The sequence below is a fragment of the Thamnophis sirtalis genome, unplaced genomic scaffold (assembly GCF_051295495.1).
Source record: "Thamnophis sirtalis isolate CommonGarterSnake01/CBP01778 unplaced genomic scaffold, rThaSir2_p1.2 scaffold_2, whole genome shotgun sequence".
In the NCBI taxonomy this organism is placed as follows: Eukaryota; Metazoa; Chordata; class Lepidosauria; order Squamata; family Natricidae; genus Thamnophis; species Thamnophis sirtalis.
Genome location: NW_028261382.1, coordinates 109,058,735 through 109,083,149, shown reverse-complemented (window position 1 = coordinate 109,083,149; position 24,415 = coordinate 109,058,735). Strand labels below are relative to the sequence as shown.

The window sequence follows — 24,415 nt, the reverse complement described above, 5'->3', positions numbered from 1 at the left end:
GACAGCTTTAAGACCTGTGGACTTCAACTCCCAGAATTCCTCCTCCAGTCATGTTGGCTCAGGAACTCTGGCATTGAAGTGTGCAAGTCTTAAAGCTGTCAGGCTGCAAGACCCTTGCACCCCTAACCCTTTAGAAAAAAAACCCAGGGGTGTTCAAACTTGACAGCTTTAAGACTTGTGGACTTCAACTCCCAGAATTCCTCCTCCAGTCATGTTGGCTCAGAAACTCTGGCATTGAAGTGTGCAAGTCTTAAAGCTGTCAAGTTACAAGACCCTTGCACCCCTAACCCTTTAGAAAAAAAAACCCAGGGATGTTCAAACTTGACAGCTTTAAGGCTTTAAGGTTTAGATGGGACTCTTAGAGGCAGGCGGGGTGATTGGTGAGCCAGCCAATCAGTGAGCAGTGGGCGGGGCAAGCGTAGTCCGGAGCGGCGGAAGGAGGGAGCTGGAACCAGTTCTAAACATCACGGTAGATTTGTGGAACCTCTTCTATAGAAGAGGTTAGAACTGGCAGGAACCCACCCCTGCTTGGGCCACTCACCAGATCTTCCTGTGATAAAACATTAGAACATAGAACAATAGGGTTGGAAGGGACCTTAGAGGTCTCCTAGTCAACCCTCTGCCCATGGCAGGAAATCCTATACCAGTGATGGCGAACCTGCCACAATGCCCACCCCATAATTTAATGACTCTTGCGCCGTGCCCTGTGTATGCACGTGTGACACCCCCCACTGCCCCGTGCATGTGCACACGGCTTTTATTGGAGCCTGGGGAGGGCGAAAACAGCCTCCTCTGTCCCCTGAAGGCCTTCCGGAAGCTGGAAATGGCCCGTTTTCTGACTTCCGGTGGGCCTGGTAGGTTCGTTTTTCATCCTCCCCAGGCTCCCGAGGCTTTCTAGGAGCCTGGGGAAGGCAAAAACGGCCCACCATGCAAATGAAAAGTTCGGGAACAGACTTTTGGGTTACCCGTTGGGCCATTTTTCTCCCTCCAGAGGGCAAACCGGTAGTCCATGCCCGAAAATTGGCCAAAAATCAAGGCCGAAAATCAGCTGGCCAGTGCACGCATGCGTGCTAGAGCTGATAGGGCAACGCCTTGCATGCCCTCAGAAATGGCTCCGCGTGCCACCAGTGGCATGCGTGCCATAGGTTCGCCATCACGGTCCTATTCTATTCTGGAATTTCTTGGGGCTTGATAGAATCATAGAAAGAATAACACAATAGAATAAGAGTTGGAAGGAACCCTAGAGGTCCTCATGTCCACCCCACCACCAAGCAGGGGGCCCTATACCATTTCAGACAAATGACTGTCCAAAGTTGGGAGAAGGCAAAAATTATGTCTTTGTTGCCCACAATTAATATGCAGGCAAAGTAAAAATCAAATTCATCTTATTTTATTTGAATCCTTCCCCTTCTCCCTTCCCCTTCCCCTTCTCTTTCCTCTTCCATTTCCCCCTTCTCCCTTGCCACCACCTTCTCCTCTTTCTCTTCTCCTTGCCTCCTCCTCCTCCTCTTTCCTCTTTCTCTTTCTTCTTCTTCCTTGCCACTCCCTCCTCTTTCCTCTTTCTCTTCTCCCTTGTCTTCACCTTCCTCTTCTCTTTCTCCTTCTCCCTTGCCACATCATCTTCCTTTTCCCATTCCTTTTCCTCTTCTCCTTGCCTCCTCCTCCTCCTTCCTCTTCTATTTCCCCTTCTCCCGTGCCACCACCTCCTCCTCCTCTTTCTCTTCTCCTTTGTCTTCCCCTTCCTCTTCTCTTTCTCCTTCTCCCTTGCCATATCCTCTTCCTTTTCCTGTTCCTTTTCTCTTCTCCTTGCCTTCTCCTCCTCCTCCTCTTTCCTCTTCCATTTCCCCTTCTCCCTTGCCACCACCTCCTCCTCCTCTTTCCTCTTTCTCTTCTCCCTTGCCTTCCCTTTCCTCTTCTCTTTCTCCTTCTCCCTTGCCACATCCTCTTCCTTTTCCCATTCCATTTCCTTTTCCTCTTCTCCTTGCCGCCTCCTCCTCCTCCTCCTCCTCCTCCTCCTCCTCCTCCTCCTCCTCCCTCTTCCATTTCCCCTTCTCCCTTGCCATCTCCTCCTCCTCTTTCTCCCCTTTATACAAATTCATCCTACTCTGAGCAAACCTTTTGTCTTCTTGCAGGTCTTGGAACGTGTGAAGCTGCAAAGCAAGAAGCTGTGGAATTTGTTAACAAGGTGGAACAACTTATTCAGGAGTCAAACAGCTCTCATTTTCCTTTCGGACAAAGCTTCTTGATGAGCCAAGTGTCCATGTTAAGAGGCCGAGAGCTTTGGAGTAATTTTTCTCAGCTGGAGAGCTCTTTTGCAGAAATTCTGTTGGCAGATAACGATTATGCCATCCAGTTGGCTGCACAATCCAGTAAGTTAATTTTAAAAAAATGATTATTTTTTAAAGGACCGTCAAACGGTGGTCAGGTATACTTTCAATTACTGAAGGAAGAATTAGCATTGCAGAATATGCGAGAGTGTGTAGGAAGTTAGCACCCACCCCTCTGCTAGAAAAATGAAATATTTTAGGAAATATTAAAAGGACAGAATATTTCCCCTAAAAAGGAGGCAGAAACTCACCCGCCCCCCACTTTGTTAATGGGCCATTAAGGACTGAGCCAGTCTATTGGTCCTAACAAAGATCGACTTCCTTCAGGCAGAGCCATAATAGGAATCCCAAAGCCCTTTCATTACATCATCACCCAGTAAGAGTCAACCAAGCTTGGGACTCAGGACAGCCTACAGAGTTGCTCTTGCATGGCCCTGTGGGAGTCTGACAACCAATCAGAATACAAGCTCAACTTCAAAAGCCCAGAGAGGGCATAAAACTCTCAGCATCTCTGCCCTTTTTTTCTCCTTCACCCAACATCTTCAAGGCATGTGATCCTGTCCACCATTAAAAGTAAGTTTGTAAGTTTGATTTTATTTGTAGGCTGCGCAATCCCAAAGGACTCCAGGCAGCTTACAGAAGGGGAAAGAAAGGAAATGAAAAAAAATAAAAATAAGATAAGACAAGTTAAAAACAACACAAATACATTCATTTCAGTCGAGGTGGACCTCAACAATGAGGTCAACACCCCCAGGCCTGCCGGAAAAGCCAGGTCTTGACAGCTTTTCTGAAGGCCATGAGAGTGGGCGAGGTCCGGATTTCTAAGGGTAGTTCATTCCAAAGGGTCGGGGCAGCCACAGAGAAGGCTCTCCTCCGGGGAGCCGCCAGCCGACATTGTCTGGCTGATGGCATCTGAAGGAGGCCCACCCTGTGGGATCTTACCGGCCGTTGGGAGGAGTGTGGCAGTAGGCGGTCTCGCAGGTATGCTGGTCCTAAGCCATGTAGGGCTTTAAAGGTAATGACCAACACCTTGAATTGCGTCCGGAGATCAATGGGTAGCAGCTCGCGGAGGATAGGTGTAACATGGGTGTACCTAGGTACACCCAATATTGCTCGCACGGCTGCGTTCTGGACTAGTTGCAGTCTCCGAACGCTTTTCAAGGGTAGCCCCATGTAGAGCGCAAAACCATCTTTTCAAGCAGTCTCCAACGTTTCCAGTGTCTTTTCCCACACTTGGAACTGAACCCAGATGGACATTCCTTCCAACAGGTGTCTACAGGAAGAGTATCCAAAGTCACAATGGTGATCAAAACTACATGACTGAAGACCTGGGTATTGATCCCACGATTGTGGCCACCGTCTTCACTTTCTTGACAGCCCCTTGGACAGCTTCGTTTGGTTCTCTTAATAGATATTATGGGAGGAGAACCATGTTAGTGTATGGCATTGTTTCTCAACCTTAACACCTCTAAGATGTGTAGACTTAATGATGGCTGGGTAATTATGGGAGCTGAAGTGCACATACCTTAAGAGCTGCTCAATTTGAAAAAATGCTCCTCTCCAGTAACCAGAGATAGAATAGAATGAATGAGCTGGAAGGGGCCTCGGAGGACTTCTAGTACAGCCCCCTGCTCAAGCAGGGGAACCTATACCTGCAATGGCAAACCTATGGCACGCAAGACAGAGGTGGCACACAGCCGTCGCCCCAGTTCAGCTCTGCTGTGCATGCACATGCGCCTCCTGCTGGCCAACTGGTCTTCAGGTGTCTGCCACGCATGCACATATGCATGTGCATGTGGGGGAGAGGGGGTGCGTATGGGGGGCGCTCATGCATGCAGGGGGGTGAGATGTGTGCGGGGGGCACATGCGTGGGGTTAGGTAGTTGCCAAACCGATAGTTGCAAGGATACCGAACCTGTAGTAGCAAGGACCAAACTGGTAGTTGCAAGGACACAGAACCGGTACTTGCAAGGACTGGCTGGCCACGCCCAACCTACCCCTCCCCTCCCAGGATTCTCCATGTGGCCCATTTTGGAGGTAAGTGCAGGGTCTGCATGGAGGCCCTGGGAGGGCGAAAAATGGGCCAACCAGAAGTACAGGAAGTCTGGAAAGGGGCCCATTTCCAGCCTCCAGAGGGCTGGAGGAATGGGGGAAGGCCATTTTCACCCTCCCGGAGACTTGAGGAAGGCCTTCAGAGCCTGAGGAGGGCGAAAAGGCCCCCCTCCTGGTGCAAGAAGCTGACTAAGCCACGCCCCCATGGTCATGCCCACCCAGCAACCGGGCAGAGAACCAGTTGCTAAAAGTTTTCAATCCCACCCCTGCCTTCAGGAAACATACAGAGTGGAGGTTCAAGTGTGGTTCTTTTTTCATATTCTCTTCCTGGGGGAAAAGATGCTATAGGTAGGGAGAAAGCCACATGAGGTCTAGGGACAAAGCAGGATTGCATCAATTGTAGAAATAGAGAGAGAAGGAGGCTTGGAGATGTTAATAATGATGAGCAGGGAGAAGAAGAAGAGGCGCCCTTCTGCCTCTTTTTTTATATATCAGATCTTACTTTTGAATGCTCCACATAATAGCTACTTATGAATCAGTAGCAGAAGAGTTCCATGCTTTCTAGTCTATTCTACATCTTTGTGGTTGCCTTCGTTGCTTAAGCCAGGTTTGTTTTGTTGTAGCATTGCAATTTTATCGGAAGAGTCTCCTTGCATCCATGGACTCTCCTGGGGAGGCTCGGCGCTTGGCATTTCAACCTTATATCCCCCAGTGTGATGGACAAGGGAACTGGGAGGCCATCCAGTGCTATGAGAGCACAGGTGAGAGATATTTAGGAAGATATTTGCCTGAGTAAACATTGATGGTCTTTCCATGGCTGTAGATACTAGCAATTACATACAGTAATGTTCCTCTTCCTCTCCTCCTCCTTCCTCCTCCTCTTCCTCTTCCTCTATTTCCCCTTACTCATCCTCTCCTTCTCCTTCTTCCTCCCACCTCTTCCTCTCTTCCTCCTCTTTTCTCTTCTTCCTCTTCTTCTCCCATTCTTCTTCCTCTTCCTCTTCCTCTCCTTCTCCTTCTACCTCCTTGTTTTCCTCTACCTCCTTCCCTGCTTTTCTTCCTCTTCTTTCCTCTTCCTCCTTCCTCTTCCTCCTCCTTTCTCCTCCTCTTCTTCCTCCTCCTTGCCTTCCTCCTCTTTTTTCCTTCTCCTCCCTCCTCCTTGTCTACCTCTTTCCTTCCTCCTTGTCTTCCTCCTTCTGTTCTTATTTTTCCTCTTCTTCTCCTCCCCCTTACATTCATTCTCCTTTTTCCTCCTCATGAGGACCCATGCAAGATGGTCTTCTTGGGGGCAAGATGCTGACTCTGTAAACTGCTTAGAGAGGGCTTAGAGAGGGCTGTGAAGCACTGTGAAGCAGTATATAAGTCTAAGTACTATTACTATGTATTGTAAGGAGCAACTCTTTGCGATGTGAAGTGGTTCCAAAATGCATATTTTTGCTCTTTGTCTCAGGTCACTGCTGGTGTGTAGATGAGATGGGACGTTATGTTTCAGATTCCTTAGTGACACGCTCAACACAACTGCTGCAGTGTAAGTCTTATTCATCAAAGTTGGGCTGTTTCTCCTAAACAAGCAATACAGATAAGCAGGGGAATAGCGTAAGTTTTTAAAATTGTGAAAGTATGGCTGTGAAAGTTGGTCCATAAGAAAGACTGAGCACCAAAGAATGGAGGCCTTTGAACTATGTGCTGGAGAAGATTCCTGCAAGTCCCTTGGACTGCAAGGCGATCAAAGCGGTCAGTCCTAGAGGAGATCAAACCTGACTGCTCTTTAGAAGGCCAGATCCTGAAGGGGAAACTCAAAGACTTTGGCCACCTAATGAGAAGGAAGGACTCACTGGAGAAGAGCCTCATGCTGGGAAGGATTGAGGGCAAAAGAAGAAGGGGACGATAGATAATGAGGTGGCTGGATGGAGTCACTGAGCTTAAATGGACTCCAGAGGATGGTAGAGGACAGGAAGGCCTGGAGGAATGTTGTCCTTGGAGTTGCGATGGGTCAGACACCACTTCGCAACTAACCTCAATATAAAATTGTAGGAGTGTCAATTCTGGTTGAGATGTCCAACTCTTTAATAAAAAATATTACGGTAATCATTTTAGAGTACCGAAGCTCGGCTTTGCTTGGAATGGAGATAGGACGTTGCTTCAGTCAGTTGGAATGATATGGCTATTACAGAAATATTGAAAAGATCTTATTTGTTTAAATAATCTCATACAACATCTGTAACATAGATTCTTTAGGAATACAGATGAGTGAAAATACAAGAAGTCTAAATCACAACAGATTTTTAGCATTACGAATAATACTGATTTGCCGATTGGTGATTTATTATATTTGGATTGTGGCTATTGATATTAATTTTTGGCTGAGTTTAGTGACAGCTTTCATCTTTTAAAACAATGTATATCATTGTTCACAATTAATTAAAGATGGATTGGAAAACTATAGCTTTCTTTTTTTTTGCAGATTTTTAAAATTATTTTTCCCTTCTACAACACCTTACAGTCATTACATCAACATTGTTATGTCATCATACCTGTACATGTATATAATATTTCGCTTCTATATTTACACACCTTTATACACAGTTCTATATATATTTATATATAGTTTTTTGGCTTAATTAATTTTATTCTTGTTTTGCAGCCATTTGTACCAATTGTTCCAAATTTCATAATATTCCGACTCTTCTTTATCTTTTAATTTCAGTGTTATATACTATAGCTTTCATGGCATTTATAAATCCCTTGTTTATTCCTTTGTGTTTTATTCCCTTAACATCTTGGATCTAAGATGAAATTCTTTTATGCCATACATGGAGATTTCTATATTAGAGATGACATATGGGGTTAAGCTAACATTTCTTTTGGTTGAGTTTGACTTCTTAACTCATGTGTACATTAATTCTACTTAGAACATCATAAATAACTTCCTATTCAGGAAAATATATTTCCAGGAAAAAATAAAATAGATATATTGATAACCTGCCCCTATCCTAATGGGCTCTGGATTTGAGTACCGCAAAGTCTAGTGCCAAAATAAAAATTCAGTGTAGATAGTTGTAATTGAGGACTACCTGTATTTAACAGAATAGCAGAATAGGAAGGGACCTTGGAGGTCTTCTAGTCCAACCCCGTGCTTAGGCAGGAAACCTTAGACCATTTCAGATAAATGGTTATCCAACCTCTTCTTAAAAACTTCCAGTGATGGAGCATTCACAACTTCTGGAGGCAGGTTTTTCCTTTGATTAATTGTTCTTATTGTTAGGGAATTTCTCCTTGGTTCTAGGTTGGTTCTCTCTTGATTAATTTCCATCCATTGTTTCCTGTCCTGTCTCCAGGTGCTTTGGAGAATAGGTTGACCCCAGGGGTGAAATGCTACCAGTTCAGACCAGTTAGCCCGAATTGGTAGTAAAAATGCTTCTGGTTCGCCTGCACTGCTAGTAAAAAAATTGCTACTGGTTTGGGCGAACTGGTTTTTCTGATGATCAGCTGTGATGCAGAGTTTATATTAGCCAGAATCATCAGATTTCCTGCTTTCTAGCTACCGTATATACTCGAGTATAGGCCGACCCGAATATAAGCCGAGGCACCTAATTTCACCACAAAAACTGGAAAAGTTATTGACTCGAGTATAAGCCTAGGGTGGGAAATGCAGCAGCTACCGATAAATTTCAAAAATAAAAATAGATACCAATAATGCCATTGCCCATTGAATAACATATACAGCCTGCCTGTGCCCATTAAATATACAGTAGCCATTGTAAAAATTTGCTCTGCATAACAAATTATTATCACACAATACCGGTGTATTCAATGAAATACTTCACTCACCTCATGATGCTGATGTCCCGCTGTGATGATGATGTCCCGCCTCCTATGACACACGGCACAGTGATTCCTATCATTGGATCGCTGTACCAGAGGAGGTGGGACATCGCTATGTGGCTGCTTGCCATAACAAGGAGGAGGTGGGACATCATTGCAGAGCGGCAGGAGGGGGAGGAAGGGGAATCGTAAGATAGCCCTGCATTACATTAGAACGTGAGGAGGGGGGATGGTGCGGTGCACGCTGCGCGGCAAACTGACACAGAGGGAGGGGAAACTCAGGGGCGCTGGGCCATTCACGAGCGTCACCCAGCGGCATGGCCCCGCCCCTTTTTCTCCTCCATTTCGGGCAAATTTTTCACTGACTCGAGTATAAGCCGAGGCGGCTTTTTTCAGCTCAAAAAGTGGGCTGAAAAACTAGGCTTATACTTGAGTATATACAGTAATCTAAATTGCGTGGCACAGTGAATTCCCCCCCCTCGCTGTTCGCTTACCTCAATAGCGCTCTCAGTAGCAGGCTCCTCCCACCCGCTCAGACGTCATCACGTCCGTTTTTGATGCTCTGCACATGCGCGGAAAGGTACGTGGACTTCACCCCTGGTTGACACTCCTTACTTGATGATCTTACTCCTTAGATCTAAGAACACTTATATTTTGTTCCTCAGTCTGGTGTGAGAAATTTTTATAGGTGTCCTTGGAGAAGGACGCAAAGAAGAGGGAGTCAAACTATTCTCCGAGGCACCTGAGGGTAGAACAAGAAGCAATGGGTGGAAACTAATCAAGGAGAGAAGCAACTTAGCACTGAGGAGAAATGTCCTGACAGTTAGAACAATTAATCAGTGGAACAGCTTGCCTCCAGAAGTTGTGAATGCCCCAACACTGGAAGTCTTTAAGAAGATGTTGGATAGCCATTTGTCTGAAATGGTATAGGGCAGGGGTAGTCAACCTTTTTATACCTACCGCCCACTTTTGTATCTCTGTGAGAGACCGCCTTCTGCCAATTACCTCCCTTCGTCCCATCAGATCGCATAGAGTAGGCCTCCTCCGAATTCCATCCGCCAGTCAGTGCCGACTGGCGACTACGCGGAGGAGAGCCTTCTCAGTTGCAGCTCCGACGCTATGGAACAATCTCCCCGTGGAGATCCGCACCCTCACCACCGTCCAGGCCTTCCGCACAGCCCTCAAGATCTGGCTATCCCGTCAGGCATGGGGATAAGACTTTACTTCGCCCCTCCCGAATGTTGAGTGAATGTTGTGTTTTACCGCTAATTATTTTTACTCATACTTTCTTTTTGTGTTTTGTCCTGCACTCCCCTCCCCTATTATTGTAAGCCGCCCTGAGTCCCCTCAGGAAAAAGGGCGGCCTATAAATGTTTAATAAAAGTAAAAAAAAAAAATGTTAGTAGTAAAATTTTATAATCGCCCACCGGTTCCACAGTAATGGTGATTTATAAAGTAGGGAAGTAACTTTACTTTAGAAAATTTATAAAGCAGAGTTACAGCAAACCCCTACCGCCCACCATGAAAGCTGGAACGCCCACTAGTGGGCGCTAGGAACCAGGTTGACTACCACTGGTATAGGGTTTCCTGCCTAGGCAGGGGGTTGGACTAGAAGACCTCCAAGGTCCCTTCCAACTCTGCTATTGTATTGTATTGTAGTATTGAATTCTGTCCTAGGCTTAGTTATTTGGATTGATGAAGTGATTCCGGGGATGGATTTCTTCAGCTGTGTCTTAACTACTAATGTCTTTGGCTGGAGTGAACACTTGGTGGTTTCAAAAATCTGGTTCCCTCAGTTTCTGCAACTGTCTTTAATTAACCGGGGGTGAAGGAGGAATAAGTGGGTCGGCAGACTTGTTTGCTAGCTGGAATACGTATTACTCTGGAAAAAAAAATGATCTGAATGCAGGTCAGACGTCATGTCAACGTTCCCAAGTGAATGCCCAGATTGCCAGCTGGAGAATGAATGGACTGACGCAGAACGCAACTTCAGCGGCTCTCTTTACTCCGTCCTGTCAGGAGGCAAGTTGTATAAAGCTGAAAAATTGTATTTTGATGATTACGTTATGACACTTTTCCTTTTTGAAGGTTGGGATATTTGTATTTTGTTTTCGGGGGGGGGGGGGAGAAAGGGGGCATGGTGGCCTAGCGGTTAAAATGCTGGGCGTATCGACCAGAAGGCTGGCAGATCGAGGCAGAGTACTGCATGATGGAGTGAGCTCCCATCCCATCCCTTGCTTCTGCTCCTGCCCACCTAGCAGTTCGAAAACACGCAAATGCAAGCAGATAAATAGGTACCACTTTGTGGAAAGGTAACGGCATTCTGTGGGCCTCAGGATGTAGTCATGCCGAACCATGATCATGAAGGTGTCTGCTGGCTCCCTTGAGTAGGACAGGGAGATGAACACAGCCTCCTAGAGACTAGATAGGGGGAACCTTTCCTTTCAGGGAGAAATGTGGCTAATTCCAGCCTTACAGAAGGAAAATATTACATAATTCCAGAAGGAATATGACTCTTTCTCCCTCTCCCATCCAATTATGTCGCTTTGCATGAGGACATGCTAGATTCTGTAATTCCTAAATCTACAGGAAACAGGATGATTGGTGCTGTCAGATCCCTAAAAGTGATACTGCCGTTCAATTGGGAGGAGGGGAGCCTCAGAGTTAAATCATTAGCTACATCTGAAACAACTGAGTTTTACAACTTTACAACTGGTTTCCTGTCACCGGGAGGCTGAAGGTCCCAACATCTCTGGAGGGATGTTTTTGGTAGCCATGTGGGATATATAACTTTGATGTCTAAATAGAGATAGCCATGGGAATGTCTGCTTTATTGACTCCCAGGGCAGAAGAGTTAAGGAAGCATCTTCACACTTGTGTATTGGTCAGAATCTGCATTCGGACAAAGGGGAGGGGTCATTATCAGCTTAATCCCATTTGCATGGCCTAAAGGTTTTCAGATGCTGCTTTGCTTCTAATGGTTTCCATCCTGCCAGATTAAAGGTTCCTTTTGAAATAATCCGTTTCAAGGGTCTTTACTTTCTCAAGTTAGGAGAGGAGCCATTACAGATGCATTCCCTAATGCCTAGAGTGACTTTTGGGGATTTTAGATGTCTTTGAGAGCTTTTCTTATCTATCTATAATTTATATGCTTTTCTCACCTCCATCCTACTTTAGAATGGAGAGTATGCGAATTTTCAGAAATCAGATTCACAGGCCTGGTGTGTCAACCCAGTGTCGGGAGAAGTAATGCAAGAGAGAGAAATTGATTCTAACGGCGAGATTCCTTGTAAGTGCCACCGATTGCTATCTAATTTAACTGTTGATTCCTATTTAGGGAATCTGCAGAAGTTTAGCTAATCCCTTTTTCTAAAGTGAAGGAGATGATTTGGTGACAAGAATGGAGTGTTCGTGTAGCAGCAATAATGTTAGTGACAAGAGAATGCCATTTTCCGGTTACCAAGTAATCAGCAATTAGGAAAATATCATTAAAAATTACATTTCAATGTTCCTAAGTGGTGAACATATGTATATGTTACAGTACTGTATATACAGCATATAAATCTGTCTGTCTTTCTGTCTGTCTATCACACCTTTTAATATTTTCACAAACATAACTCAGGGCTGCAAACATATCCAGCTTCCTTCTCCTGTCTTCCCGCATCAACCCAGCTGGATTTCATGGCTAAGGTGGGACTTGAACTCAGGGCCTCCTCCTTTTTAGCCTGGTGCCTTAACCCAGTGATGGCAAACCTTTTTGGCACCGTGCCCAAACTGGAATGCGCGCGCATGGCTGTGCATCTGTGCGGGCGCATTTGCCAGAGCGCCAGAAACTCAGCGTGCACATGCCTGTTTTGGGGGTAATTTTGGGCTGTTTTTGGCCCAAGAAAATGGCCCAAAATGCCCCCAAAATGGCCCTGTTTTAGCCTCCGGTCCCCTAATCATCTTTGTTGCTCTTCTCTGCATTCTTTCTAGAGTCTCAATAATAGCGTGAAAAGTCAGATAGGAATTACCTGTTTTCCTAAGATAACATAGTTCCTGCATGATCCCACCCCCCAAAAAAATATCTAAAGAAGGGCTGAGTGTGCAAATACTTTCCAAAATATTCTTGTTGGAATTTTGGCTTGACTCTACAGGAATTCTCTTGCCGTGTTCTCAGCTTTCACCAGTGGAAAACTTTTGTTCCTATTAAACTGATTGAAGCTGTATTTTTAAATGGCAATAAAAAAGGAATAAGAAAAGACTTTCCTCAGGGGAAGAAAATATCAGATTTTACTACATAGGTGTGACCACAGGAAATATTTGTTTGTACATTAATCTAATTTTTATGCTGCCTGACTGCCTATGACTTTGGACGGCTCACAACAACGAAAACAAGGAAATACAATAATAGCCAGTTAAAAATACTAATAAAAGACCAAACCTGGATAGTGGATGTTGCCTTTTCTGAAGACAACAGAACAGAACAGAAAGAACTGGAGAAAAAATATATCACAAAATACAGGTAGTCCTCGACTTAAGACCACAATTAAGCCCAACATTTCTGTGGCTAAGTGAGGAATTTGTTAGGTGAGTTTTGCCCCATTTTACGACCTTTCTTGCCACAATTGTTAAGTGAATGACTGCAGTTGTTAAGTTAGCCTCATGGTTGTTAAGTGAATCTGGCTTTCCCATTGTCAGAAGGTCCCAAAAGGTGATCACATGACCCTGGGGCACTGTGACTGTCGTACATTTGAATCAGTTGCCAAGCGTTTGAATTTGGATCTTGGGGGTGCACCCATGATCGTAAGTGTGAAAAATTGTCACTTTTTTCAATCGTAGTGTTGAACAAGCACTAAATGAACTGTTGTATGTTGAGGATTACCTGTACAAAGTTATATAAATAGAACAGTGGTGAAATTCAATTATTTTTACCACCGGTTCTTTGGGTGTGGCTTGGTGGGCATAGAGTGGCTTGGTGGGCGTGGTTTGGTGGTGTGGCAGGGGAAGGATACTGCAAAATCCCCATTCCTTCCCCACTCCAGGGAAAGGATACTGCAAAATCTCCATTCCCTCCCCACTCCAGGGGAAGGATACTGCAAAATCCCCATTCTCACTCCAGGGGAAGGATACTGCAAAATCTCCATTCCCTCCCCGCTCCAGGGGAAGGATACTGCAAAATCCCCATCCTTCCCCACTCCAGGGAAAGGATACTGCAAAATCTCCATTCCCACCCCGCTCCAGGGGAAGGATACTGCAAAATGTCCATTCCCACCCCACTCCAGGGGAAGGATACTGCAAAATCCCCATTCCCTCCCCACTCCAGGGGAAGGATACTGCAAAATCTCCATTTCCACCCCACTCCTGGGGGAAGGATACTGCAAAATCTCCATTCCCACCCCGCTCCAGGGGAAGGATACTGCAAAATGTCCATTTCCTCCCCACTCCAGGGGAAGGATACTGCAAAATGTCCATTTCCTCCCCACTCCAGGGGAAGGATACTGCAAAATCTCCATTTCCACCCCACTCCTGGGGGAAGGATACTGCAAAATCTCCATTCCCACCCCACTCTGGGGCCATCCAGAGGTGGCATTTGCTGGTTCTCCAAACTATTCAAAATTTCCGCTACCGGTTCTCCGGAACCTGTCAGAACCTGCTGGATTTCACCCCTGAAAGAGAAGTAGAAAGACTGTGGCAAAAGAAAGCAAAGATTGTACCAATGGTAATCAAGCCCTCAATCATCTGGAGTAACACCTTCAGCAGTGACAAACCCACCATCAGTCACTCATAAAGAAGAATATTTGTAGCTCAGGGGTGACATGAGGGGTCCTTGATGCTCTCTGACCCTGCTGGTTTTCTTGCGGATGTTTCATTACCCAAACTAGGTAACATCATCCATGCTAGACCGATAGTTGCCTAGTTGGATAATGAAACATCTGCAAGAAAACTAGCAAGCTCAGAGAGGGCCCCTCACCCTCAGTCAATTGCAAAAGGCAGTTTTACTTGGAATGGCCTTCATCTCGTGATGATGCTTTTCTACTATCAGATAACAACATCTGCCTTTCCCAGTTTCTTGGGAAGGACTTGATCGGTGGATAAAAATGCCAAATCCACAGAGGAAGAATGGGAGGGAATGTAAGAGTAGGAAAGAGGGGAGGAATGGGAAGAAGAGGGGAAGGGTAAAGGGGAGGAAGAGGAATGAGAGAAGGGAAAGGAGAGGAGGAAGGAAGGAAGGAGAGAAGAAAGAGAAGAACGGGGGGTAGGAAGGAGGGAGGGAAGGAGGGAGGGAAGCAAGGAGGGAAGGAAGGAGGGAAGGAAGGAGAGAAGGAGAGAAGAAAGGAGGGAAGGAAGAAGGGAATGTAGGAGAGAAGGAAGGAGGAAAGGAAGGGGGAAAGGAAGGGGAGAAGGAGAAAAGAAAGGTGGGAAGGAAGGAAGGAAGGAAGGAAGGAAGGAAGGAGGGAAGGAAGGAGGGAAGGAGAGAAGGAGGGAAGGGGAAGGAGGGAGGGAAGGAAGGAGGGAAGGAAGGAGAGTAGGAGAGAAGAAATGAGGGAAGGAAAGAGGGAGGGAGGGAAGAAGAAGTAGGACCGTTGTAAGATAAGATGGATCTATGGGATGTTAAGAAAGCAATCTTCAAGTATATTGTCAACTGTAGGGAAAAATTGTTATAAATACATATTATTAATAACAGTTATGAGATCATATAATTGTGAATGTATATATGAAATTGATAAAAAAAAGCCAAATCCAGTCTAAACATCTGGCAGACTATGCAGTCAACTGTAACACAGATAGTGCTCAACTTATAACCGTTCCTTTAGTGGACAATCAAAGTTACAGCGGCAGTGAAAAATGTGACTTATAACTGGTTTTCACAGTTACGACCTTTGCAGCATCCCCAGGATCATGTGATCAAAATTCAAATGCATTGTGATTGGTTCATATTTATGACTGTTGCTGTGTCCTGGGGGGGTCATGTGATTCCCCTTGGGGACTTTCTCACGAGCAAAGTCAATGAAGAAGTCAGATTCATTTAACAACTGGATTCCTAGCTCATCAGCTGCCGCGATTCGCTTAACAGCTGTGGGAAGGAAGGTCATAAAATGGGGCAAAACTGCCTTAGCAGATGTCTTACTTAACAACAGAAGTATTGGGCTCAATTGTGGTCGTAATAGGAGGACCATCTGTAATATAAAAGATGGCTAGGAAGACGGATCAGGCAAGAATGAAGCAGTCTTCGTTCTTCCTTGCTTACAGGCCTGAATGAATAACACTTCAGTGGGTAAAAAATGGTTGCAATTAATGGTGGCACAGTGGTGAGAAGGCAGTATTGCAGGCTAATTCTGCTGATTGCCAGCAGTTCGATCCTGACCAGCTCAAGGTTGACTCAGCCTTCAATCCTCTGAGGTCGGTAAAATGAGGACCCAGATTGTTGGCGGGCAAGAGGCTGACTCTGTAAACGGCTTAGAAAGGGCTGGAAAGCACTGTGAAGCTATATATAAGTCTAAGGGGTATGGCTATTGCAGGGGTGGGTTGCTACATTATAACCGGTTCGGTGCATGTGCAATTGTGTGTGTGTGTGTGTGTGTGTGTGTGTGTGTGTGTGTGTGTGTGAGAACTGGCTCGGGGGTGTGGCAGGCCTGGGTCACTGATGGTTCCAGCGACCCAGGCTGCCAAACTACTACCAATTCAGCCGAACCAGTCCGAACCGGTAGGAACCCATCACTGGGTTATTGCCCTTCCTTCCTTCCTTCCTTCCTTCCTTCCTTCCTTCCTTCCTTCCTTCCTTCCTTCCTTCCTTCCTTCCTTCCTCCCTCCCTCCCTCCCTCCCTCCCTCCCTCCCTCCCTCCCTCCTTCCCTGTGATTAGAATGCAGTATTGCGGACTAACTCTGCCAACTGCCAGCAGTTCGATCCTGACCAGTTCAGCCTTCCATCTTTCCGAGGTCGATAAAATGAGGACCCAGATTGTTGGGGGCAAGAGGCTGACTCTGTAAACTTAGGAAGGGCTGTAAAAGCACTGTGAAGCGGCATATAAGTCCAAGCGCTATTGCTATTGTTTCAGACCATGCTTGTCCTTCCCCATCTCATTCTTCTTTTGAAGGCCCCAGCTACTGCAGTCTGGTGAAGTCGAAGGCTCTGGTGCGGGAAATCGGTAGAGGTTACATCCCGGAATGTGACGAGAACCGTCAAGTCTTCTCTCCAACGCAGTGCAGTGAAGACCAAGAAAGCTGTTGGTGTGTCTTTGACGATGGCCAGGAGGCTCCCGGGACGAGAGTTAAAGGCCAGAGGCCTGCCTGTGAACGTAAGCGACCCGCCCAGAACCAAGGGGGATCTTAATGTTTAGATGGCAGTTTGTTAGGATAGGATTTCTACAAGCACAAATCTGTCTGTAGATATTCTCAGTCTTCGGAGTCACGGTTGTACCAAAGGTGCTTTTTTCAGGAGGCAACTGGACTTCCAATACTTCTTCTACAGTGGTGGGTTTCAAAAATTTTTCGAACCTACTCTGTGGGAGTGGCTTGCTGGCTATGTGACCTGGTGGGAGTGGCTTGCCGGCCATGTGTCTCTCCCTCCCTCTCTCTCTCTCATTCTCTCTCTCTCTTTCCTTCCTTTTGTCTCTCTGTCCCTTTTTCCTTTTTTTCTTTCATCTCTCTCACTTTTTCTTTCTTTTTTCTTTATTTCTTCCTTTCTTTCTCTTTCTCTCTCTGTGTGAGTCTGTCTGTGTGTAAGTCTGTCTGTGTGTGAGTCTGTCTCTCTGTGTGTGTCAGTGGTGGGTTTCAAAAAAAATTTGGAACCTCTTCTGTAGGTGTGGCCTGCTTTCCGGGTCCACTGGTGGAACCTCTTCTAACCTGTTCGGTAGATTTGACGAACCGGTTCTACCGAATAGGTGCAAACTGGTAGGAACCCACCTCTGTTCTTCTACCAATAACCTACATATAATGTTTCCTTCCCAGAGCTGATTTGATACCTAAGACCATTTCTTGGAATGACCTTTGCTCATCATGTTCTTTCAGGCCCACGGTGCCCTCTGTCTTATGGTGCTTCTAACCTGCCCCACGGTGGGGTTTTTTGCAACATCACCACTGCAAACTTGAAGATTCAGCAATGTCAAGTGATTTGTTCTCCGGGCTATCAAGATGTCTTTTCTCAAGGAGAATTTCTTCAGTGTGATACCCAGAATCTCCTCTGGCTCACAAACCCACCTCATTCTCATGCCTGTCAGAGTGAGTATAATAGGGATTGTTGTTAGTTGTGAAGTCATGTCTGACCCATCACGACCCCATGGACAACATTCCTCCAGGCCTTCCTGTTCTCTACCGTCCTCTGGAGTCCATTTAAGCTCACATCTACTGCTTCGGTGACTCCATCCAGCCACCTTATTCTCTGCCGTCCCCTTCTTCTTTTGCCCTCCATCTGTCCCAGCATTAGGCTCTTCTCCAGTGAGTCCTTCCTTCTCATAAGGTAGCCAAGGTATTTGAGTTTCCTCTTCAGGATCTGGCCTTCTAAAGAGCAGTCAGGGTTGACAAGGATAGGTTAATAACTGTTATCAATAACTTAATAGGGTTGATAACAGGGATAGGTTAATATTAAAGATAAAGAAGACACAGAATATTTTTTTAAATTGGGATTATTTTTTTTTACCAATGATTAGATAATAAATCGGCTCACTCTGGGAGCCATCCAGGCAGAAAGCCATTTTTTTAATGTTGCCTTAGTTACATTTGTGTTGCATTTGTGCTGATAAATGAATAAAGGGAGGCTAGTATAGATCTATTTCAAGCTATTCAGCTCTCATCAGCTAGCCATACCCTGGCTGGGAATTGAACCTAGGCTGTATTTGGGTATACCAGGGGTTGTGACACAATACATACCTATTTCCCTGGCTTAGCTGATAAAGGAGGAGAGCCTGTGGCTTAGTGGCTAATATAACTGCCTAATATGTAATACAGCCCAGGTTCCCAGTAAGCGTATGGCTAGCTGATGAGAGCTAAATAGCTTGAAATAGGTCTATACTAGTCTCCCTTTATTTATTTATCAGCACAATTGTCAGAAATGGTGTAGGGTCTCCTGCTTGGAGGAATTGGACTAGATGACCTACAAGCTTCCTTCCAATTCTGATCATCTACTAATGTTGTTGGATCCTTGGTCTAAGCCTGATTTTGTTTCCCTTTATGTTTAGGACTGCAGCCATTCCAGAGTGTCCGGATTCAAACCCATTTCCAGCTCATCTTGCCTCCCGAGAAGACCTGCAGCCCTGACTATTCCGGGTTGCTGGAGACATTCCAGACCTTCATTCTGGATGAGCTGAAGTCTCGTGGCTTTTGCCACATCCAGGTATTCTAATGGTGAATCTCTGCAAAAGTGAATGAAACAGCTCTATCGTGGATTGTGCAAGGCCATCCCTGGGTATGATTTGGCCAACCAATAGGAAGACACTGATCATGGTATTACTGCTCTATGTAGTCCTCGACTAACGACGGCAGTTGCACCCAAAGCTTCTGTTGAGGGAGATCCCTGTGGAGATCCTCAGACATCCAGGTCATGGTTGTCCCAAGGGTGCTTTTTTCAAGAGGCAACTGGATTTCGTTTTTCCTTGAAGATGTTTCGCTTCTCATCCATCCATGAAGCTTGTTAAGGGGGGACATTTGTTAAGTGAGGTTTGCCCTATTTTCTTGCCGCGGTTGTTAAGTGAATCACTGCAGTTGCTAAGTTAGTAACTCAGTTGCGAAGTGAATCCGGTTTCCCCGTTGACTTTGCTTGTCGGGAGCTCGCAAGCAATGATCCCATGACATAGGACATAGCAAAAGTCATAAGTATGAACCAGCTGCCGTGCATCTGAATTTTGATTAAGGGATCATGGGGATGCTTGCAAAGGTCATAAGTTTGAACAATGATCATAAGTCACATTTTTCAGTGCCGTTGTAACTTTGAATGTTCACTAAATGAATGTAAGTGAAGTAAATGTCAGAAACATTTACCAAGGGGCTTCTGGATTGAAAGGACTAGCTGGCGACATCACCGCTGCCCAGGGGATGCTCAAAGGGGCTCCCTTCACATTCCTGATATTTTCCCACCAGAGTGGTACCTATTTATCTACTTGCATTTTCATACTTTCAAACTGCTAGGTGGGCAGGAGCTGGGACAAATTGATGGGAGCTCATTCCATAACACAGCTGGTGCTTATAGGTTTAGAACAGCTGAGTTGTCAACTTCTCAATGGTTTTTGGACTCAGCATCCTAACCTCATGAGCCAACCTGCCCCCACTTTATATAGTATTAAACTGAGTTGATTCAGAAAGTATTCATTGATAGTTGGGCTAAGTTCATCTTCTGTATCCAAGGCAATTATATTATTAAAAGTCAGTTTGGTCTAGTAGCTAAAGCCTCAGGTTAGAAACCAGGAGGGGGCTGTGAGTTCTCATCCCGCCTTAGGCATGAAAGCCGACTGGATGACTTTGGACCAATCACCAGGAGTTTGTGAGTTCTAGTCCCGCCTTAGGCATGAAAGCTAGTTGGGTGATTTTGGGCCAATTATCAGGAGACTGGGAGCTCTAATCCCGCCTCAGACATGAAAGCCAGCTGGATGACTTGGGGCTAATCCTCCAGAGAATATGAGTTCTAGTCCTACTTTAGGCATGAAAACTGGCTGGGTGAGTTTGAGCCAATTGCTCTCTCTCAACTCAACTTATCTCACAGCGTTATTTTTGTGGGGAGGATATAAAGAGTAAGAGTAGGATAGAATATAGAATAGGGAATGGAATGGAACGGAAAGAATAGAATAGGATAGGATAGGATAGGATAGAATAGAATAAGGAATGGAATGGAATGGAATGGAATAGGATAGGACAGGGCAGGATAGGATAGGCTAGAATAATAGAACGGAATAGAATAGAATAGAATGGAATGGAATGGAATGGAATTGGAATGGAATAGGCTAGACTACGCTAGAATAGAATAGAATAAGGAATAGAATGGAATAGGATAGAATAGAATAAGGAATAGAATAGAATTGGAATGGAATAGGATAGGATAGGATAGGATAGAATAGAATAAGAATAGAATGGAATTGGAATTGGAATTGGAATGGAATAGGCTAGGCTAGGCTAGAATAGAATAAGGAATAGAACAGAATGGAATGGAATAGGATAGAATAGAATGGAATAAGGAATAGAATAGAATAGAATGGAATAGGATAGAATAGAATAGAATAGAATAGAATAGAATAAGGAATAGAATGAAATTGGAATGGAATAGGATAAGATAGAATGTTTGTTTAAGCAAATCCTTCAACAAGAGTTCTGGCTGAATTGAAGCCGCCACCGCTGCCAACGATAGCAGAATATGATTTATTTTTTTTAAGGTCAATACTTTGGAGAACTTGGTATCTGTTCCAGTCTGTGGAGATTCTGCTGTCCTGGTTGCGTGTGCAGCTGCTGACCGTCTGGGAGTGAACGTCACATGGCAAGCTATGCTCAACAATGTGCCAGCTACTGCACTTCCTGATTTATACGACATTGGTTAGTTTATTATTTCTAGCGTAATGTGTCTGTTTGGACTGAAATATTATTGGCCCCCATCCTCTTCAAATATGGCAGTGTACTGGAGATTTAATGAAAAAGCCTGCCAGAAATTATTGTAAATTCAAAAAAATATATATTTTGCTTTAACTCCTTGAAAGTTCACAGGAGCTCTACCATCACCACAAGAGCCTATAGGCTTTAACTGTGCTTTGTATTGGAATCATACCTAAATATATTTGTCACAGAAAACAAAAGAGGAAGGGAAGGGAAAGGAAGAGAAAGGAAGAGAAAGGAGGGGAAGGGGAGAGCAAAAGAGGGAGGGAGGAAGGAAAAGAGGAAGGCAGGGCTGAAATGCTACCAGTTTGGGATGGTTCACCGGTACTACCGGAACCGGTAGTAAAAAAATGCTAAAAAAAATGTTTTAAAAAAGTTTTAAAAATTGTCAGCTGTGCGACAACCAGCTGTGCTGCGCGATCTTCGGAACTTTTTTAAAACTTTTTTTTAGCATTTTTAAAGTACCGGTTTGGGAGAACTGATAGTTAAAAAATGCTTTAAAAAGTTTTTATAAAGTTCCAACAATCAGCTGTGCGATAATCACCTGTGCCGCACAATCGTTAGAACTTTTTTTTAAAAAAAAAAAACTTTTTTTTTTAGAATTTTTAAATTATTGGGTCGGGAGAAACCGGTAGTAAAAAAATGCTAAGAAAAAGTTTTTTTGAAAAGTTTGTTATGCATGCATATGTGCAAGTGAATCAGCAGCAGACTTCAGAACATTTCACCCCAGGAGGAAGAGAAGAGGAGAGAGAAAGTGGGAGAGAGAGGGGAAGGGAAGGAAGGAAGGAAGGGATTATTGCTTGATTTTCTATTTCAATCCTTGAAATTTTATTATTTTCCCCCTTAAAAAAAATTGAATAACACCCCAGCCCAAACGTATACCATGAATATCAAGCTCGAATTTCCTTTGTATTAATATTATCATCTAAAATTTAGGTGAGGTTGTGCAGTTTCCATTAATGGATTCATAATTCAGCCGCAAACATTCTTGCAAGCTGCCATTGTCCAATTTGGAATTCCTAAACTCTGACTGTATCGATCTGTCATTACTCTAAGAAAGGCCAAATCGTAACCACCTCCAGAAGCTGCTCTGTGAGGAGAATGCTTACGCGGGCACCAGTTTTGAAAGCTATTTGTATTTGCATCTGTTATTAATTGAAATGAGTAGCTGAAGATAGTTGCTACAGTTTTCACTCAGGTCCGCTGTTGAAGCGGGAGAAAATACTTTGTTCTTTTTTTTTTGTAAAAGTTTTTTTTTATTTTTTCCCCTTTAAAACAAACATTTCATCATTCATTAATCAATGTGTCATCTGAGTACAATTTATTTTGTTTCATAATAGTTATAGCTTACCACCGAATTCTTTATACGCATCTATTCTTATTTTAACACTACAACTTAAAGTATCTCCTGTTATAAACATTTCTCTTCCTAAATTATTTAATTTTATACTTTTTATCCATATTCATTTTCCAACCAATGATAAAATAACTCCCACATGTCACAATAATCAGATTCTTCCTTTCCTTCAATTGCTAGTGTTAATCTACTCATTTCTGCACAATCTAATATTTTCTTAATTACGTTTTCCTCTTTAGGAATTTCTTCAGCTTTCCAATTTTGTGCAAATATAATTCTAGCCGCAGTTATTGCATGAAAAATCAAATATACATTTCTTTACTATATTTCCTGGTAAGATACCAGTGGCGGGTTCCGGATCCTATTCCAGCCGTACCACATGGACGCGCACAGTGCGTGTGTGCATTTTAGCACCTCCGCGAGCCTCCGTGATGCTCCAGCTACTCAGCGGAGTGTCGCGCAGGCGCTGTATGTGCCACGTGTGGAAGCGCCGAAGACTTAAAAGACCGTTAAGGAGCTCGGACAGATGGAGGCCCTTCATCTGATCTGAGGACCTCTGTTTGAATCACTAAATTCTATCCTCCTGAAACCTTTGCACAGCCACTTCCAGGTCTTCTGGTTGGTGAGGTGCTCGGTGTCCTCTGAGCTTGGCTGTTTTCTTGCGAAGTTACCCAACTAGACAACATGAACAGTGGTTGGGATTTGCTCCCATTTTACATATTGGTGGCTTGCCTGGTGGGAGAGGTCTTAGTGGTTTGTTGATTGGGTTGATGTCTACTGCTAGCTTCTTTGTCTACATGGGTGGTTCCTTGATTGAGGTATTGTTGACTTCTTGGTTGTTGGTCTAATGTTAATCTTCTTGGTGCATTCATGCAGAAAACCTTTCTGTTGGGTCTGCTCCCAGATGAAATGTCTTATGCATATATGTCTTACATCTTATGAATAATTGCTAGTCTGATCATCAAAGTAATAAGTCCTTAGAGGTGGGGAGTCTCTTCTCTTTGAATCTTCTGCTCATTTCAATGGAAGGTGTCCACAGGATGTATCTCTGTGTTTTCCCGCTGCAATTCTTCTACTTAGTTCCCTGATTTCTATCATTTTCTGATAGAGAAAGCCATGGTTGGTGAGGATCTCCTTGGGCGTTTTGAAGAGCTGATCAAGAGTGGTGGATTTGTCCTTTACTTGGACAACAAGCAATTCCAAGCAGACACTTCCATCCGTGTTCCTGGAAGAGGAAATTCTGGCATGTCTCCTCAAGTTTCCTTGGGATGCAAGGATGGTTTCCACAAAGTCTTAACCACTGGAGAAGTGATACCAAATTCACAAGGATGTGGTAGGTATCAACGTAGGATAAGGAGTGGCAGAACCTGGGTGCATGGGGGGAGTTAAAAGAAGGATTTGCCTAGAATCCCTACGTAGGCACAAGTGAATAAAGTCCAACTTCCCTTGAATTCCTTTGAGCCTTATCTAATTCTAAGCCGGTGTTAACAAGTTAGTTGAGAAGATTCCTGCACATAGGCTGTTTAGCAATAAAGGTAAAGGTTCTCCTCACACATACGTGCTGATTGTTCCCGACTCTAGGGGGTAGTGCTAATCTCCGTTTCAAAGCCGAAGAGTCAGCACTGTCCAAAGACATCTCCGTGGTCATGTGGCTGGCATGACTAAATGCCTAAGGTGCACAGAACGCTATTACCTTCCCACCAAAGGTGGTTCCTATTTTTCTACTTGAATTTTTTACGTGCTTTCGAACTGCTAGGTTGGCAGAAGCTGGAACAAGTAACGGGAGCTCACTCAGTTATGCGGCGCTGCGGATTTGAACCACCGAACTGCCAACCTTTTGATGGACAAGCTCAGCATCTTAGCCACTGAGGCACTATGTCCCACTATTTATAATTTATTGTTTAGTCATAAATCAGTTTAATTAGACTTTTTCATATGGGCCTGGTCTTTTGAGTCTGTCAATCATTTCGGTAGTGACATTTGCTTGTTTTAATTTGATACTTGGAAAGAGAAGGGTTTTGGATTTAGCTTAGCCTTACTGAACATCTCTCTGAAGACAAGAATGAATTATTTTATCGGTTTTTATTTTATTAAACAAATTTATACAGCTGCTCAACTCACACATAGGTGACCCTGATGGCTTATAAATAGAGGAAGAAGCTTCATTTAGATCTTTGTAAAAGGCCAAGCAAATATAACGTGTTTAACGTAGTATGCTGCCGTTTTTATTGCGTGAAGTGATAAGTCTATTTCAGTTTTTTGCTGAAAGGGACAATATATTCTTGCTTCACGGAACAATTTGA

At 44.4% G+C, this 24,415-nt stretch overlaps 1 protein-coding gene across 1 annotated transcript in view; it reads left to right on the top strand.

Moving 5' to 3' along the window:
- TG (thyroglobulin) overlaps positions 1–24,415 on the top strand; it is a 141,566-nt gene that overhangs the window by 12,989 nt on the left and 104,162 nt on the right. Inside the window, exons 7-16 of the mRNA XM_087706664.1 lie at positions 2,133–2,369; positions 5,002–5,139; positions 5,829–5,906; positions 10,113–10,225; positions 11,381–11,492; positions 16,282–16,482; positions 17,195–17,404; positions 18,361–18,515; positions 20,542–20,698; positions 23,221–23,445. Of these exons, the coding sequence (XP_087562790.1) occupies positions 2,133–2,369; positions 5,002–5,139; positions 5,829–5,906; positions 10,113–10,225; positions 11,381–11,492; positions 16,282–16,482; positions 17,195–17,404; positions 18,361–18,515; positions 20,542–20,698; positions 23,221–23,445 (1,626 nt within the window). The remainder of the gene's footprint in view (positions 1–2,132; positions 2,370–5,001; positions 5,140–5,828; positions 5,907–10,112; positions 10,226–11,380; positions 11,493–16,281; positions 16,483–17,194; positions 17,405–18,360; positions 18,516–20,541; positions 20,699–23,220; positions 23,446–24,415) is intronic.